General features: G+C 43.6%; 1 protein-coding gene across 1 annotated transcript in view; it reads right to left on the bottom strand.

The window, feature by feature from the left end:
- Positions 1-16,709, bottom strand: part of LOC132817270 (receptor tyrosine-protein kinase erbB-4-like) — a 956,628-nt gene that overhangs the window by 236,139 nt on the left and 703,780 nt on the right. Inside the window, exon 16 of the mRNA XM_060827652.1 lies at positions 9,716-9,760. Within this exon, the coding sequence (XP_060683635.1) occupies positions 9,716-9,760 (45 nt within the window). The remainder of the gene's footprint in view (positions 1-9,715; positions 9,761-16,709) is intronic.

Below are 16,709 nucleotides of genomic sequence, written 5' to 3'. Positions count from 1 at the left end.
TAACGGTGAGGTTTGTTGGGTTGTTATGTCAAAAGTCTATTTGTGACTGAGCCAGCGCTGATTGATTAGTCGATATTAAAGAGGATGTCAGGTTTTTTTCTTGCTGGGAAGGTGGCGCAAGGTGTTTACAAAGGCAACAGTCCCAGAAGTGTGTTGACAATGTTAGTTGTAAGCAACTTTAAAATGTCCCATTACACCGAAAATAATAAGAGTTGATGCCTCAAGGGCATTTATCTGCATAGAAGGCCCAGGTGATTCATATTTCCATGGAATTGGAAATTTTTCCCCTTTCTAAGTCTAAGCTACCCATAGAAACCCACAGGCACTGGCAGTCCCTTGGTATTCAGGATAACTAGAGACCAGAAGTTACTAATAGCTCACCATGCAGGAATCCACATGAGAGAATACGCTTGGATTAGAGCAGTAAACAGCATGAGAAGATAAAATGTGATTGGATGATTTGCCTAGCTTGAGTTATAGGAGGAATCTTCAGAGCGCCTGCAAGGAGGATGGAATGGGAGGCTGCAAAGGAGATAGAACAATTTTAAATGAGTCAATAAAGGGAATATCAGCTAATCTGGGAAAACATGAAATCATTGAGTTAATGAATTCCTTGCAGATGATTGTAGGATGCCAGCTTAAGGCAGTATACAAATAGGGGCTACAATATAGGGGAGAAAAAAAGTAATGAATGTTACTATAGTGAACAATATGCAAAATATTTAGATTTAAATCTCAGATTGAGATCGAGGGTGCAACAAAGAGTACACTAGCTGCCGGGTTGAAGCCATCCAACTGTATGCATATGCAATGAGAAAGTTTTACCAAACGCAGTGGTGATCTCAGCAATCTGTGGAAATTGAGGTGGGGATGTGTCTTTTTGTGTGGAGACGTTTGCGCCAGTTATTTTGAAAAGTGAGTTGTTGCTAATCTATGTCTGTCGTCCTGTGCCAACTCAAATACGTAGTGTCGAGGAAGAGAATGCTTGCCCTGTGTGTTTTGTGGCTTTAGTTTAAAGGAGGTCGGCTAATTCTTGAGCACATCAATCAGTTCTTCTAACAGCGCTTCTGTGAGTCCAAACACCACATAAATCGACACAAAAATACAGAAAGTGTTATTTGGACATGACTGCATCACCTAACAAATGAGTTTGCGAAAGTGAAAAATCAGATGGTAGCTTCCATGAGGATCTCAAGAAGACTCCACAAAGAAAAAAAGAAATTTGATCCCTGCTGTGGATTGTGATTTTGTTTATGATTAGATTCTCTACAGTGTGGAAACAGGCCCTTCGGCCCAACAAGTCCACGGCGACCCTCCGAAGAGTAACCTACCCCAACACTTGCCCCTACTTAATGCACCTAACACTACGGACAATTTAGCACGGCCAATTCACCTACAACCTTTTGGATTGTGTGAGGAAACCAGAGCGCCCGGAGGAAACCCGCACAGACACGGGGAGAATGTGCAAACGCCACACAGACAGTTGTCCGCGGCTGGAATCAAACCTGGATCCCTGGTGCTGTGATGCTAACCACTGAGTCACCGTGCCGCCCCTTCTTGAAGAAATGGTCCTTTTTCATAGTTTAAAATATACTTTCCTGACAAAGATAGTGTTCAGTCAAAAGTGCTTTTGGTCTTTTGTTTGTCTCAAAAAGCGAAATCTTGTGTCATCCTTTGAACTATTGACTGGAATTTTGATTTTTTTTTGACAAGTCATCAGTCTCTATGGAGATAATAATAAAGGTTTGAGATAGAAATTTGACATGAAGAAACGGTGACAAAGATTTGCCTTTAGCAAGTCCTCCACTGGCTTCTGGGAAAAGCACAGTGCACAGCACTGGAATCTTGCATGGTTGAGCAAAAGATAAGAACTCTGTACTAGTTGCTTCTGCACAGAAAGAGAATGACATTTGTCCAACAACTCTGCTTCCTGTAGAAATGTCTCACAGCACTGTACATAGAATGAGTTATTTCTGATCAACTATTATTGATCATGATACAATTAATCATTCTATTTTCATTTTGCTGCTGATCACAGTAATCAGGCATAGGATTATAAAGTGCAGAAAGAGGCCATTCAGCCCATTGTAGTCACGCCACTTGTTTGAAAGAGCTATCCAATGAGTCTCACATCCTCGCTCTTTTCCCATAAAAGTTCCTTTTCAAATATATGTCCAATCCCCTTCCAAAAGTTGCTACTCGTCCTGTTTGCATCACCCTTTCAAGGAATCCATTCCAGATGATAGCAACTCACTATATAAAACATTTCCCCTCTGATCCTTCTGCCAGTTATTTTAACCAAGACAATAAGGCATTCGATACAGGAGCAGAATTAGGCCATTCAGCCCATCAAGTCTTATCCGTCATTTGATCATGGCCGATGTTTCTCATTCTCCTGCCTCCTTCCCGTAACCCTTGACCCCCTGACTAATCAAGAACCTATCTATCTCTGTCTGAAGTACACTCAACGACTTGTCCTCCACAGCCTTCTGTGGCATGTGCTCCACAGGTTAACCACCCTCACGCTGAGGAAATTCCTCCTCATCTCATTTCTAAAAAGTAGTGACAGATTGGGAGCTGACAATGAATGGTATTATCACTGGACTGTTAATCCAGAGACCCAGGTAATCTTTCGTGATCAGGGCTCAAAGCCTGCCACAGCAGATGGTGGAATTTGAATTAAATAAACATCTGAAATAAAGAACATGGAACCATTGCGATTATCAGGAAAAACCTATCCTGCTCCTTTGTGGAAGGAAATTTGCTTTCCATACCTGGTTTGACGTACATATGACTCCGGACTCACAGTAAGGTGGTTGACTCTTAACAGTTAAAAATGGACAATGAATGCTGACCTAGCCATATCCTGTGAATGACTATTTTTAAAAAAAAAACGCCTGCTTAAAAGGATTGACATGGACCAGGGTTCAATTCTAGCCTTGGGTGACTGTATGGTGTTCACATGTTGTGAGTTTCTGCCAGTTCCTCCAATCACATCTCAAAGTCCAAAGATGTGCAGGTTAGGTGGATTGGCCATGCTATGTTACCTCATACAGTCCACAGATGTGTAGGCGAGGTAGATGAGTCGTAGTAAACATGAGGTTGCAAGGTTAGGGTGGGGAATGGTTCTGGCTGCAACACTCTTCAGAGGGTCAGTGCAGACTTGAGGGGCCCATTGGCCTCATCCCACACTGTACGGATTCTACAATTCGTTGGTAGCCCCTTCACTCGGATGCTGGGTTCATGGGTCCTTATCTCTCCTCCGAGTAGGAACACCTTCTCCGCATCCACTCTGTCCAGGCCCCTAAGTAAGTTTCCATAAGATCTCTCCTTACCCTTCGAAGCTCCATCGATTACAGACCCAGAGTCCTCAATTGCTCCTCATATGACAAGCCCTTCATCCCTGGGATCATTCTTGTAAACCTTGTCTGGACTCCCTCTGATTCCAGCATATCCTTCCTGAAATAGGGGGCCCAAAACGGCTCACAATATTCCAACCATGCTCTGACCAGAGCCTAATTGCAGCCTCAACAGTCCATCACTGTTCCAGTATTGTAGCCTCATTGAAATTAATGCTAAGATTGACTTGGCCTTCCTAACTGCTAAGTGAACCTGCATGTTCAGAGAATTCTGAACTAGCACTCCCAAATCCCTTAATGAAGCCGTTCCCTGTTTAGAAAATTATCTACTCTTCTGTTCTTCATTTGGAGGTGCCAGTGTTGGACTGGGGTGTACAAACTTAAAAATCACAGAACACCAGATTATAGTCCAACATTCCAAATAAACCTGTTGGACTATAATCTGGTGTGTGATTTTTAACCTCTGATCTTCCTATCAAAGTGCAGAACCTCACACTTTCCCACACTGTATTCCATCTGCCACATTTTTGCCCACTCTCCTAGCCTGTTCAAGTCAGCCTGCAGCCTCCTCACTTCCTCAACACTACCTGTCCCCCCACTTAGCTTTGTGTCATCTAAAACGTAGCAACCAGGCTTCAGTTCCTTCATCTCGATCATTAATATGTAACGGGAATAGTTGTGGTTCCAACACTGAGCCAACAGAACTCCAGTGATCACCAGCTGCCAATCTGAAAAAAATGTTTATCTCTACTCTCTGTCTTCTGCCAGTCGGCCAATTCTCTCTCCATGCTAGACCTTGTCCCTAACACCATGAGCTCTTATTTTGTTCAACAGCCTCCATGTGACACTTCACCAAAGGCCTGCTGGGAAACCAAATAGGTCATGTTCAACTCCTCCCTCATTTCTTTGTAATTATCTTTATTCAATTGTAAATGCCATTACGTCTGATTCCAGCTTCTCCCTCTCAGACTGCACATGAATTTTATCATCTTGCAGTCACTGCCCCATAGCAGTTCCCTCTCCTTAAGCTTCCCAACCAAGACAGCGCCATTACACATCACCAAATTCAGAATTGCTTGTTCTCTAGTGGGGTCTACCACAAGCTGCTCCAAAACACCACCTCTTCACATTTCACAAATTCTTTTTCTTGAGATCCTTTACCAATGTGACTTTGCCAGTCCACCTGCATATTGAAGTCCCTCATGGTTATGGTAACAGTGCCTTTCTTACATGGTTTTTCTACCTCATGATTTATTTCCTTCCCCAAACCTTGACTACTGCTCGGAGGCCTGTACACAACTCCTACCGGTCTTTTTCTCCCTTGGAGATTCCTCAGCTCCATTCACATGGTTCTACACGTGATTTCTTGCTATCTATTTGAATTCCTTTTTTTTATTATCAAGGCAACCCAACCCTCTCTGCCCCTCTGCCTGCCTCTTCGCTAGGACGTATATTCTTAGATATTTAGTTCCCAACCTTGATCCCCTAGCAGCCACATTTTTGTGATACCCACAACATCATACCTGCCATTTTCAATCTGCGCTACAAGCTTGTTTACCTTGCTTTGTATCCTGGGTGTGTTTAAGTACAACACCCTCAGTCCTGCATTGACCACCCCCCTCTCATAGTTCCCCTTAGCTGTTGTGCCTGAAGTTAAATTCCTGACCCTTTTCATAGTCTCGATCCTATTACAGGTATCCCCCACTATCCAAAGTTGTGCGAAACCTTTCGTAAGCCTTAAAGGTGTAAAGCGAAGAAGCATTGATTTATGTGAGAGAAATTTCAACCTTTCTGGCAAAAGCGAATACAGGTGCACAATTCTTTATCCGAAATGCTCGGGACCAGCTGGTTTTTGGAATTTTTCGAATTTCAGAGTAAGTGACGGTTTGATGGTGTAATGTTTTAAAAATCTTACTGGAAGAGCAGACTCACTGCGTAAAACGGGCCTTGAGACCGAATTGAGGCCTGCCTGTGCTGGGCCACGCATCCCCACGTCGCATCTGAGTGACACCCATCGAGTGGGTGTCGACTTGGATTAACTCTTTGCACGCCAAACAACCTTGTTAATGAGAAAGGAAACTTCACAAAAAAAACCATAAGACCATAAGACATCGGAGTGGAAGTAAGGCCATTCAGCCCATCGAGTCCACACCTTCCGACTTTGGAGCTTTTTGCATTTTGGGATTTCGGATAAAAGGTTGCCTACCTGTATCCTCTTCGGATTTCTTTCGGTTAGCAAAAATAGGTACTAATGTAGTCTTTTGTAAAAATGAACGTTCGAAAAGTGGGGGATACCTGTACTTGTTCCGGAAACTTTAACAACCTCTGCTGAGCCCTCCACCTCTTTAAAGTTTTCCATAATTTTCATTGCAAACAAACCCAACCTCTACTCTGAAGTCCTAGCGACAGCCCACGTTATGAGATTCACCAGGACTCTGGCCCCAGGTGGAGCCCGTCCCATCAGAACAGCTCCGTCCTTAGCCAATGTTGGGACCAATGTCCCCTGAATTCAAACTCATTCCTCCCACACTAATCTTTGAGCTTACATTTTTAATCTTAATGAGCCAGTGCCAATTTGCTCATGGCTCGGGTAGTAACGGTAGTTCTCTTATAACGCCATAGTTGCGTTCTAGAAAAACCTCGCTTAGCAGAAAATCGCTTAATAGAAATAATGGGGCCTATGGAAAAAGTGGCATTAGGGGCAGACCAGCAAAAGATACCATCCACAATCGCTCATAAATCACCCAAACTCTGACACAAAGTATATAGCACGCTTTGAATGAAGGTGTATTAATGAAACAAAGTAAATTTAACAGTTCATTTAAAAAGTGTAAGAAAGCTGCTCTCTGTACAGTACCTCACACAGAAGGCTACTCTGTCGGAAGCTGACATTGTGCATTCGCAGAGACTTCGGCGCAGTGACTTCGGCACTCACACTTCCGCACATGCGGAACTGCGTGGAGATTTCACCATGTACATCAGTGCATGTGCAGAACTGCATGAAGGTTTCGGCACACACATTGGTGCATGTACAGAACTGCATGGAGCTTTCAGCACGCACATCGGCACATGCACAGAACAAAGTGTGCAAACCAATCTCCGCCCTCTGCCAACGGAGGTTATCGTTCTCCAAAATATGGTTCCTAATTCTTCAGCGACGTCATCGCCAAATGTGCTGCCGAACGCATGTTATCCCAGAACTACTTGCAATTCAGAGACTATTACCTTTTTGGTTCTGCTTTTTAATTTAGCCCCTAGCTTTTCATATTCCCTCAGCAGAAACTCTTTACTCTTTCTACCTGTATCGTTGGTACGTGGACCATGACAACTGGATCTTTCCCCTTCCTCTGCAAGTTCCTCTGGAACCTGATGAAATAAGAACAACAAATAATACAGCACAGGCACAGATCCTTTGGCCCTCCAAGCCTGCGCTGACTTATTTTGCCCTTCCATACAAAAATTGCCCTCGCTTTCAGGATCCATATCCCTCTATTCCTTTCCTATTCATGTATTTATCCAGGTGCTTCTTGAAAGCTGCTATTGTGTCTGCCTCCTCTGGCAGCGCGTTCCAGGCACTCACCACCCTTTGTGTGAAAGTTTGCCTCGCACATCTCTTTTAAACATCCCCATTCCACTCCCCTTACACCTCGAACCTGTGTCCCCTAATAATTGACCCTTCCACCCTGTGAAAAAGCCTCACACTTCCCACTCTATCCATGCCAGATATCCTGAACTTGGACACCGGGCAGGCAATACAGCCTTTGAGAGTCACAATCCTAACCACAGAGAACAGTATCTATTCCCCTAAGTAGTCTATTCCCAATTAACTACATTTGTCTTTCCGCTCCTGTCTTGAATGGCTCCCTGTATCACCGTACTATGGTCAGTTTGCTCATTGTCCTTTCAGGCCCCAGTCTCATCCACATAGGAAGCAAGAATCTCAAATCAGGCAGACAGGCTCAAGGGTTAAGGCTTCCTCCTGACACTATCTGCTGGATTCCTCTACCCTCCTTGTTCATAATCACACACTCCTATGCCTGACAACCATCTGAAGTGGAGGTAGTTAATGTAAGGGGTGTGACGGTCTCCTGCAACACAGCTTGCAGGTAACTCTTGCCCCTCCCTGAAGTGTCACAACATTAGAAGTTCAGACTCCAGCTCATCAACTCTATGCCAGAATTCCTCAAGTAACCAACACTTGCTGCACATGTGGTTAGAATGAACCACAATGGGTGCACCAGCTCCTACACCACACAGTTAGGGCTTCCTGATGAAGGGCTTTTGCCCGAAACGTCGATTTTACTGCTCCTCGGATGCTGCCTGAACTGCTGTGCTCTTCCAGCACCAGTGATCCAGAATCTGGTTCCCAGCATCTGCAGTCAGTGTTTTTACCTAGTTACAATACAGCACCTGGCTTGGCATCACTTATGTTAATTACTCAGTTCTTAATTCGATTTTTAAAAAAATTTGTGCTGGTCTTTTAGTTTATTACCTGTACATATTTCCCCAATGTACCTTCAATCTGAAAGTTGCCTGCATTAGATAGTCAAATTAGTAGCTATCACCAACCAATGAAGTGACAGTTTATTTGTGATCTCACTCCTTTGTGCTGGGCCCTGAATCCTGGGCTTCTATTTATCCCATTTAACAAAAAGCTGACTAACTATAAGCCATAAAAAGCAAGCAAAAAGCATCTCTTCCCTTCTGCACTGAATTTGCACACTGCCTCCAAATTCCCTGAACTGTATACTTACTCAGGCTGTGTCTGGGTATGGTCTCTCCTTCCTGACCATTCGAAGCGTACTGATCGTGCACTTTCAATAGGCTCACTCTTAAGAAACTACCTGTCCTCTGGTTAGCGGCCCTGCTACTGGTGCACAATTTCTCTCTTTGCTTGCTGAGGTCAACACCCCTCACCACCAACCAAAGGCAACACTTGAAAACTGCAGGTTTTCAATCATGTGAATGGGAAAGGCAGTGAAGGGAGGATTGTACAAACTCCTTCTTTGTATACACACACACAAGGTAAAATATGAGGCAGTTAGAATTACAGGGGGCAAGCAGGGAGTTGCGAGGCAATAATCAGAACACTTTAGGATGTTTCAAATGGAAGATTAAAATTCAAGCAAGAAGAGAAACCCCAAAATGAATTGTTTCCTTGGAAATAATTATCAGTTTTAGCAACTATACTTAACTAGGAAGATTAATTTGTTAGGTGTTCTTACCATCTTAGCACAGTTGAAAAAGCTTCACATATCTGCAAATTTATCAGAGCTGATGGGTTCGGGACCATGTGTTAGATCCATTTGGATGGGGCACAGGAATGAGATGTGCAGAATACGTTACTAACTTTTTAAATATTGCTCGCAAGATATCCTCAGTGTCAGTGAAGAAAGTTCCAAGATGGAGTTGTAAGAGCAATTGGGATCGAATTCCTTTCTGATTGTATTCAGCACCAGCAAAGCTGTAAACCTGCTTGAGAATCTATTGCCTTTGTCAGAACTGCGTCAGTGTCAGAAAAATCCTTTCTTCAGCAGAATTGCGAGCATGCAGAGCAATCACTCATACCTGCTACCCGTTAATCACTGTAGGACTGTTGACCCAGTGCATATGAAGGCAGTCTTGAATCTGTCTCAGATGCTTTAATTCCCTTGCAATGACACAAGTGTTAATTCAATCGTAGAATTTGCATGGGACAGGGAGAGGGAAAGGTCAGTCAGCCAGGTGAAATACTGGAGTGCAGCACAGGTAATTAAAGCAAACCGTGATTGCCAAGGATCTCGCTCGGTCTCCCCAGCAGAAATGTCACCCCGCAAATATCAGATCCCTTGTTTTCATTTAACCAGACGTGTGTAAGCAAGTCTTAGAGTTGAGGCCAAGAAGCCAAGCCTCAGCAGTTAACCCTAAGCAATTAGTGATACACTTCAGATTCTATTAATGCAGCAATCCAGACTGATAAAGAAATGCTTACAGAATAAAAATAGCGCAAACAGGCAGGGACCTCGTCCATCCCATTGATTACGCCTCATCAAAATCTCATTCCTGTGACAGGGTGATTAGTAGGTTAATTTGATGATTTAAAAGAAATCACTGCTGAAAGGCTTTAATTTTCATTATTTATTCATCACTTCATTTGATAATCCTATGAGACACAAAACAAGGGGCTGGGGAGGGTATGAGATGAAAATATGGCGGATGTTACCTAGCATGTTGTGGAAAGGTGGAATGAGCTATCCAGCAGCACAGTCATGGAGAGTGAGGCCTGTACACCTGGGTACAATTACACCACAATACCATCCCCCTTTCAGCAAGCATTCGTACAGCACAGCATGCAGCAAACAGCGCACAATAGGTACCTATCCATCATCTCGATGCAGTCCTTAATACGAGGGCCTGTGCACCTGCAGCACAGTAAGGTTGAAGTCCGTTATTCAGAGCAGGGTGGGGGGGAGGAACAAAAAAACCGTCATGTTAACAGAGTAATTACAACCTTCACAATGTTACAGTAACACAGTCACAATAGTTAAATTACAGCCTTGGACCACATGGAATTTCAACTTCATGGGAACCTGCCAGTGCACAGGGAACACCTCCAGACTGCCACACCTCCCCCTCCAACCGCCACCACCGCTTCCTCCCCCCAGCCCTTCAATCGTGCAGGTCCAATGAAAATGACAGACTTAACAAAAAGCTCTTTTATTTGGCAGCGTACTAAAGCAGGGACAATGACAATGTGATCTGTATGGAATGAACTGGTGATTAGGAAGAAGGGATGCCACTTATGATTGGAATGGTAACCAGCACTGGGTTATAAACCAGTCTCTGGGAAATTGTCTTTTTACTCAAACACAGACAGAGTTTGGCCTGTAATAAAATCTGCAGGGAGCTCTCCACCTCCTGGAATGTGTCTGAAAACAAAACCAAGCCACTAAATAAAGACACAGGCGTTGTGATAACATACCTCGAAATCGCATTTACCCTGAAGGACATCACTGGTAAAACAGCTAAAGGGAATTATCCTCCTAGAGAGCTCCAGATATATTCAGTACAAAGAGTGACACATGGGTTGCATATTAAAAAAAAATACCTCAGAATTGGGACATCAGTAAGTTTACAAGAAGTTGTCTCTTCAGCTTTATGCAACTGTGGTAACTCCTTTCATGTGTTGCTGTCAGTAACACATTGTAGCCTGTTACTTATATTAATATTTAATAAACTGTAGGACATCTTCCATGTGTCAACTCATTAGCCTGTATCTGATTTCTGCTCCACCAGGTGGCTCTGAATCCAACACGATCCCTGGGCAGTCAGAATGGAAGCCTTTCAGTTACTGCACTCAGCTTTGAGACCCGGAGCACTGACCTTCTAATCCACACAGCGGGGCTGGCAATTCTTTGTTTCTGATCGTTTCTTTATTGTTCCATCACCGGATGTGCATATCATTGGCTTGTCCGATATTTGTCCCTCATTCCCTGTCACCCAATAGGAGGTGAGCTGCCTTCTCAAAACACTGCAGTCCATTTGCTGCACGCACATCTTCAGTGCTGTCAGGGAGGGAATTTCAGGAATTTTCCAAGTCAGGATGGTATGTGGCTTGAAATGGAATTTTCAGGTGGTGGTGTTCCAATATATCTGACGTTTTTGTCCTTCTAGATGCTTGAGGTCACAGGTTTGAAAGGCTCTGTCTAAGGAGCCTTGCTGAGTTGCTACAGTTCATCTTGCTGCATCAGTCTTGGAGGGAGTGAATATTTAAAGTGGTGAACATGGTACCAATCAAGTGGCCTCCATCATATGGATGGTTTCAAGCTATGAATGATGTCAGAGCTGCGAATGTCCAGGCAGTTGGCGAATTTCCTATCACACTCCTGACTTGTGATTTGTTGATGTTGGACAGACTTTGAAGAGTTAGGAAATGGGCCAGTTATTGCAGAATACTCAGCCTCTGACTTGTTGTTGCTGTCACTGTATTTATAGGCTGGTTCAGTTCACTTTTCAGCTCAGCAGCCACCCTGAGGCTGCCGCCAACTGTGACTCAGCGATGGTCAAAGGGAGATGGGTAGATTCTCTCTTCTGGTGACGGACATTTTTCTGACACTTACATGACACATGTTACTTGCTGCTTATCAGCCCAAGTGAGAACGTTGTCCAAGTCTTACTGCAGTTACTGCTTCAGTGTCTGAAGCGTTGCAAATGGGGCACTCATAGGCGAATATATCCACTTCCGATCTTTTGACAGAGTAAAGGTCATTAATGAAGCAAGTGAAGATAGTTAGGCCTGAGACACTACCCTGAGGAACTCCTGCAGTGATGTCCTGGAGCTGAATGACTGACCACTAGCAGCCATCTTCCTATGTGCCATTAATGATTGCAACCAGCAGAGAATTCTCCCTGATCTCCCGAGTTCCATTTTCCCAACCACCACATTTAGCAAAATGCTGCTTTCAGGCTAATTAACTGCCCCTTAATAGCACTATTAAAGATCCTTTCTATCACTATGCTGATGAGAGAGAATCTGCTGATAGAGTGGTGATTACTCAGCTTGTTTCCTATATTTTGTGTTCATTACATACCTGGGCAATCTTCCCCATTTCTGAGTGATGCTGTATTGTAGCTACTGGAATATCTGTTGAGAGGTGCATGTCTTCAACATTTTAAACTCCCAGCTCATCTAACTATTTCCATTTATGACATGGAGTGAATTGAATGGTCTGGAGATTGGCATCCACAATACTGGGAACCTCAGAAGTAGGATCACCCACTTGACAATTCAAACTGAAAATCAATGCAAGCGCCATTGGTACACACACTGGGCGCTGTCATTAAGGATGACCTCTTCATAAAGGATCTCATCCACCGGTTAGTTGTTTAATTTGAGAATTACCACTGTCAACTGAGTACCGTAGCACCACAAAGCCTTTCAGCTGGTTTGTAAATAAAGTCTGGGAGTCTGTGTATTCTGGTCTCCATGTACTGGGACTGGATATGTTTCAGGTCTACTGAGTTTATGCAACGTTATTTGCACTGGTGTTGAAATCTCATCAGCCATTTGGTGCACACGCTGTTGGCTTTGTTGGGCAGGCAATGGAAACTCAGGTTAGTTAGGATGAAGGAGCAAAATATGTCAAGACTGAAGCAAGGAGGTGTCGACAGAACTATGACAGAGCAGCCTCAAATCACTTAAAGACCTAATCCTGCTCTAAAGTCTCATGTCCCTATTCTTATATGATATGGGAAAGGAAAAGGACAACTGAATCCTAAAGACAGGAGAGTGATGAAGGAACTGGAGGACTGTGCAGATAGTTAGAAATCAAAATACACAGCAGCAGAACCAGACTGGATAAAACATGGTGTGTGTCCATGTCACTGGGTAGTCCTATTAAGTTTGCAATGCAGTTTGTGACAATGACACAGAAAGGTTCAGCTGACCTCATTAACTGAGGCCTTTACTAACATTTAAACCTTGAGACATGTTTCTGCTTCGCTTCATATTCCAGAATGTGTTATTTATACTAAACAGAATTATAGCAGTGCTTCCCTTTATTACTCATTCCATTGCTCATTAATTTTTGTAATTAAGTCAGAAGTAATGTTGCTATTCCATCCACTGAGGACTATCGCAGCCTTTTTACACTGGATGTCATCCGAGTTGAAAGAAACACTCTCTGTGTGCAGGCGAAACAGAATACAGAAAGAAACACGAGGAAACAGGCTGGAGACGACTCTTTTAATGAAAAGTGGGAAGTTACTTCCTGCTCCCTTACTTGACATTTTAGCAACCACATTGGTATTGGGGATATATATTAAGTGGCTGAGGATGAGACTCTGGGTTGCTAGTCACAGAAACTATCAGGCATTCTTTACACTATCCTCAGTGGTCGTGCAAAACTATATTTAAAACTCAAGAAGCAGAAAAGGTACTGGAGGATGTTCAATAAATACTCAGGAAATATTTGATTGTAGTAGCAATTAATGGAGAGATAGCTAAACTTTCACACCTCTGTTTAAGGGTCTGACTCTTACACTGTTGAACTGCAGCTGGTATATGTACAGAAAGCATAATTCCTCTGGCTAGCTTTTAGAAAATTATATTTGAAGTTTTATTCAGAGCCCAATTGTAAGTCCTGTTGAATGCAGGCACGGTTTATATATACTCTAAAGAATAGTGTGGGCATACAAGTGTTCTTCTTGTGCAGGTTTTGTAAAGGATTTGAGAGATGTTTCAGTTGTATAATCTTAGAAATGAGTGCAAATCATTATAGAGGGAACAGACCATTGTTTTATGTTTCAGGGGTCATTAGCAGGCTAGTTAACCCCATCCCACCACTGCTCCTCAGTTTTACTATTTCCTAGGGCGAACAGTATGCTTTGTCACCTGCACAGCAGTAAAACATCAGAGTCCACAACCTAGAATCTCATCTGTAAACTACAATAATGAGCTGACCTTGTGCTGGGGACATATAGGCAGTAGTTTAACAGAGCAGAAGTCCTGAAGAACAGAATTGCAGACAAAGTTTGACTGGGTACAGGAAGCAGAACAGGGAGGGACTCACTCAGGAAGAAGGAGATGACTACTTCAAGTATGGGAGGCTGTTGGTGATGACTAAACGTCCTAAAGCTAGAAGAATTGGCAAGGTGTTAGATAATAATTACATATCACTCATTAAAAATTCTGCTAAGCAGAGCCAACATCTTTATGGGCACATGTCATAAATAGACAATTCAACATGTGAATCATCCTATTATTGGACAACACCTAGCAGTAAAATAAGGGTACCCAGTTTGATACATGTGTCAGAGAACCAGGGAAGAAACACAATGTCTCTGTGGGGTGCAAGGTTAACTCATTATTAGGAAGTGGAGACAGGAAAATGGCACAGCAATCATTTTTAAAGGCTCGTCACACCAGAGTATTTGACATATGACATTCTATTCAGTCCCTGATATGTTCAATGTCTCTCCAAACCTCTTCCACATTGATAAGCAAAATAGAGTCTACCAGCCTCAACACGACCTGGTTCGGACCGGTTTAAAACACTGACCCCTTTCAATAAAATCGCTCTGCAATTTTGACTGTTGGAGATGATTTAGCCTGATGAAGTCAGAGGCTTCATCACAAGTTCATGGCTCATTACAAAGTGTCACGTCCCGAAATACTGATCTCGTCAATGACGGGTGTGCAGACGCACTCTCAAACTGAGCTGCATGCGTTGAGAGCAGTCCAGTTTATGGATCATTTTGCTCACTCTCTTTCTGTGGAAATGGAAGGAGCGTGAGCCAGGCAGGGAGTCACTCCAACCCTGCGGTACAAATCATCACCCAAGACAGTAGGTAATGAGGTTGGGGAGGAAACACGACAGTTTCAGATACAGTGCCTGACTGAAGTGGGCCAAGTGAAAGTCACTGTTTAAGGTCTGTCTGCTGCTTCACTCAGTGACTGAGGCCTCCCAGGTTCTACAGCCTGACAAAGATTGATATCTGAGTAGGGTTCTTAATTTGAGACACCAAGATCTGGTGAAGAGTCTGACATCTGGTAGGTACAGTGATATGTCATCTATCATTGCTAACTGCAATGAGTGCCATGCAGTCCTGAATGGTGTCAGGCCAAACAACAGGATCTCCCATGCATGCAGACAGCTTGGGCTCCAATCTTAAAAGTATTCTTTTCGATGCTTTCAACCTGATTGGGATTTATACAACATTAAGATAGGGTTCCTCGATCTTACAGTTGTCTATGTTCCCTCAGTGGACACATTGAGGGAAAGCCCGACGATTACAGTATTGACTGTGTTTGTCACAACTGAATGGCTTGGCACTTAAGGCACTTGCTGCAATATGGCCAGGTGTTGCTGAAATGGTGATGGTAGGAAGTACCTAATAAAAAGACTGGACCAGCCAATATCAGGGTTAATGAGGTGCAGAATATTTGTAATGTTCACCACTCTCAGGCCCATCAGAGAGTCTGCTCCATTCCCAAGAGCTGCACTGGGAAGTGCAGTAAGTACACAATACTGTGACACACCACGGTGATAATGACAAGGTTGACACACGTGCACACCACATGGATTGAACATTGTCCTGTATATTTATTTGTCATTAATTAGACTGAAGCAGACACCCATTGTACTATATAATTCAGTCAGCATCCAGAGAACTGCAAAGTATTGGAGAATGTGATTTCCAATGGGTTATTTTCCCCGAGGTGGTTTGCAGCTGAAAGCAGTGACTTGGTCATGGCAGTCAATGGCAGAGGGCCTGAGTTACCAGCTGGTTGGTCATACCTCTCCAGGGTCTAGCCAGCTCCTCTTTGTTTCCGAACGGCTCGGCCTTCCCATTCTTTGATTTCCACGCTGCCTGGGGCTGTCTCCAAGGAATGACATGGAACTCAATTCACCGCAACACTGTGGCCATGCAGCACAAACATGGCATTGATGGAGGTTTGGGGGGGGTATCTGAAAAACAGGCTGGATCAGATATTACGGAGCCCCCACATCCTTGAAACATCCTGATCGTTCTGAATGCAGGACCAATCTTTGCTTGAGCTGTACTTTCCACGGTTGCCACCAGCCACAAGTGTCGGGACGAGTCTTCACTGAGAGAGAATCACCCTCGCTGTTCTTCTATCTTCTTTAACGACACAGTGCAGAAGATAATCTTAAAATGAGGGCACCTCAGCAAACTGCAGGGAAGCAGAGTATCAACCTGTTCTTTCATTCTGTGCCACGCATGAAGAGAATGAACACCACTTGGATATTGTGTGTGAGACAACCAAGTTGCCTCAGAAGTCAAGGGCAAAGAGGCTAGACCAGTATCTGCTGGGGTTTAAAAGCATGAAACAAAATTGATTAAATATGTAGTTTTCTGATGGGTCTTGACCGGGTGGATGTGTAAAGAATGTCTTCTCTTATGGGACAATCTAGAACTAAGGGTTAAGGAGTCATCCATTTGGAACAGAAGGAAATTTTGCTTTTCTTTCGAGAGGGTTCCTTCACAAAAGACCGTGGAAGCAGAGTCTCAAAAAATATTTAAGGCAGGCGTTGATAAATTCTTGATAAGCAGGTGGGTGTAAGGTTATTGGGGTAGATTAGATTATTTATAGTGTGGAAACAGGCCCTTTGGGCCAACAAGTCCACACCGATCCTCCAAAGAGCAACCCATCCATACCCATTCCCTTACATTTACCCCTTCACCTCACACTACGGGCAATTTAGCATGACCAATTCACCTGACCTGCACACCTTTGGACTGTGGGAGGAAACTGGAGCAAACCCACGCAGACATGGGGAGAATGTGCAAACTCCACACAGACAGTTGCCCGAGGCAGGAATTGAACCCGGGTCTCTGGCACTGTGA

The sequence above is a fragment of the Hemiscyllium ocellatum genome, chromosome 7 (genome assembly GCF_020745735.1).
Source record: "Hemiscyllium ocellatum isolate sHemOce1 chromosome 7, sHemOce1.pat.X.cur, whole genome shotgun sequence".
In the NCBI taxonomy this organism is placed as follows: Eukaryota; Metazoa; Chordata; class Chondrichthyes; order Orectolobiformes; family Hemiscylliidae; genus Hemiscyllium; species Hemiscyllium ocellatum.
This window is presented reverse-complemented; position numbering and strand designations above follow the sequence as displayed.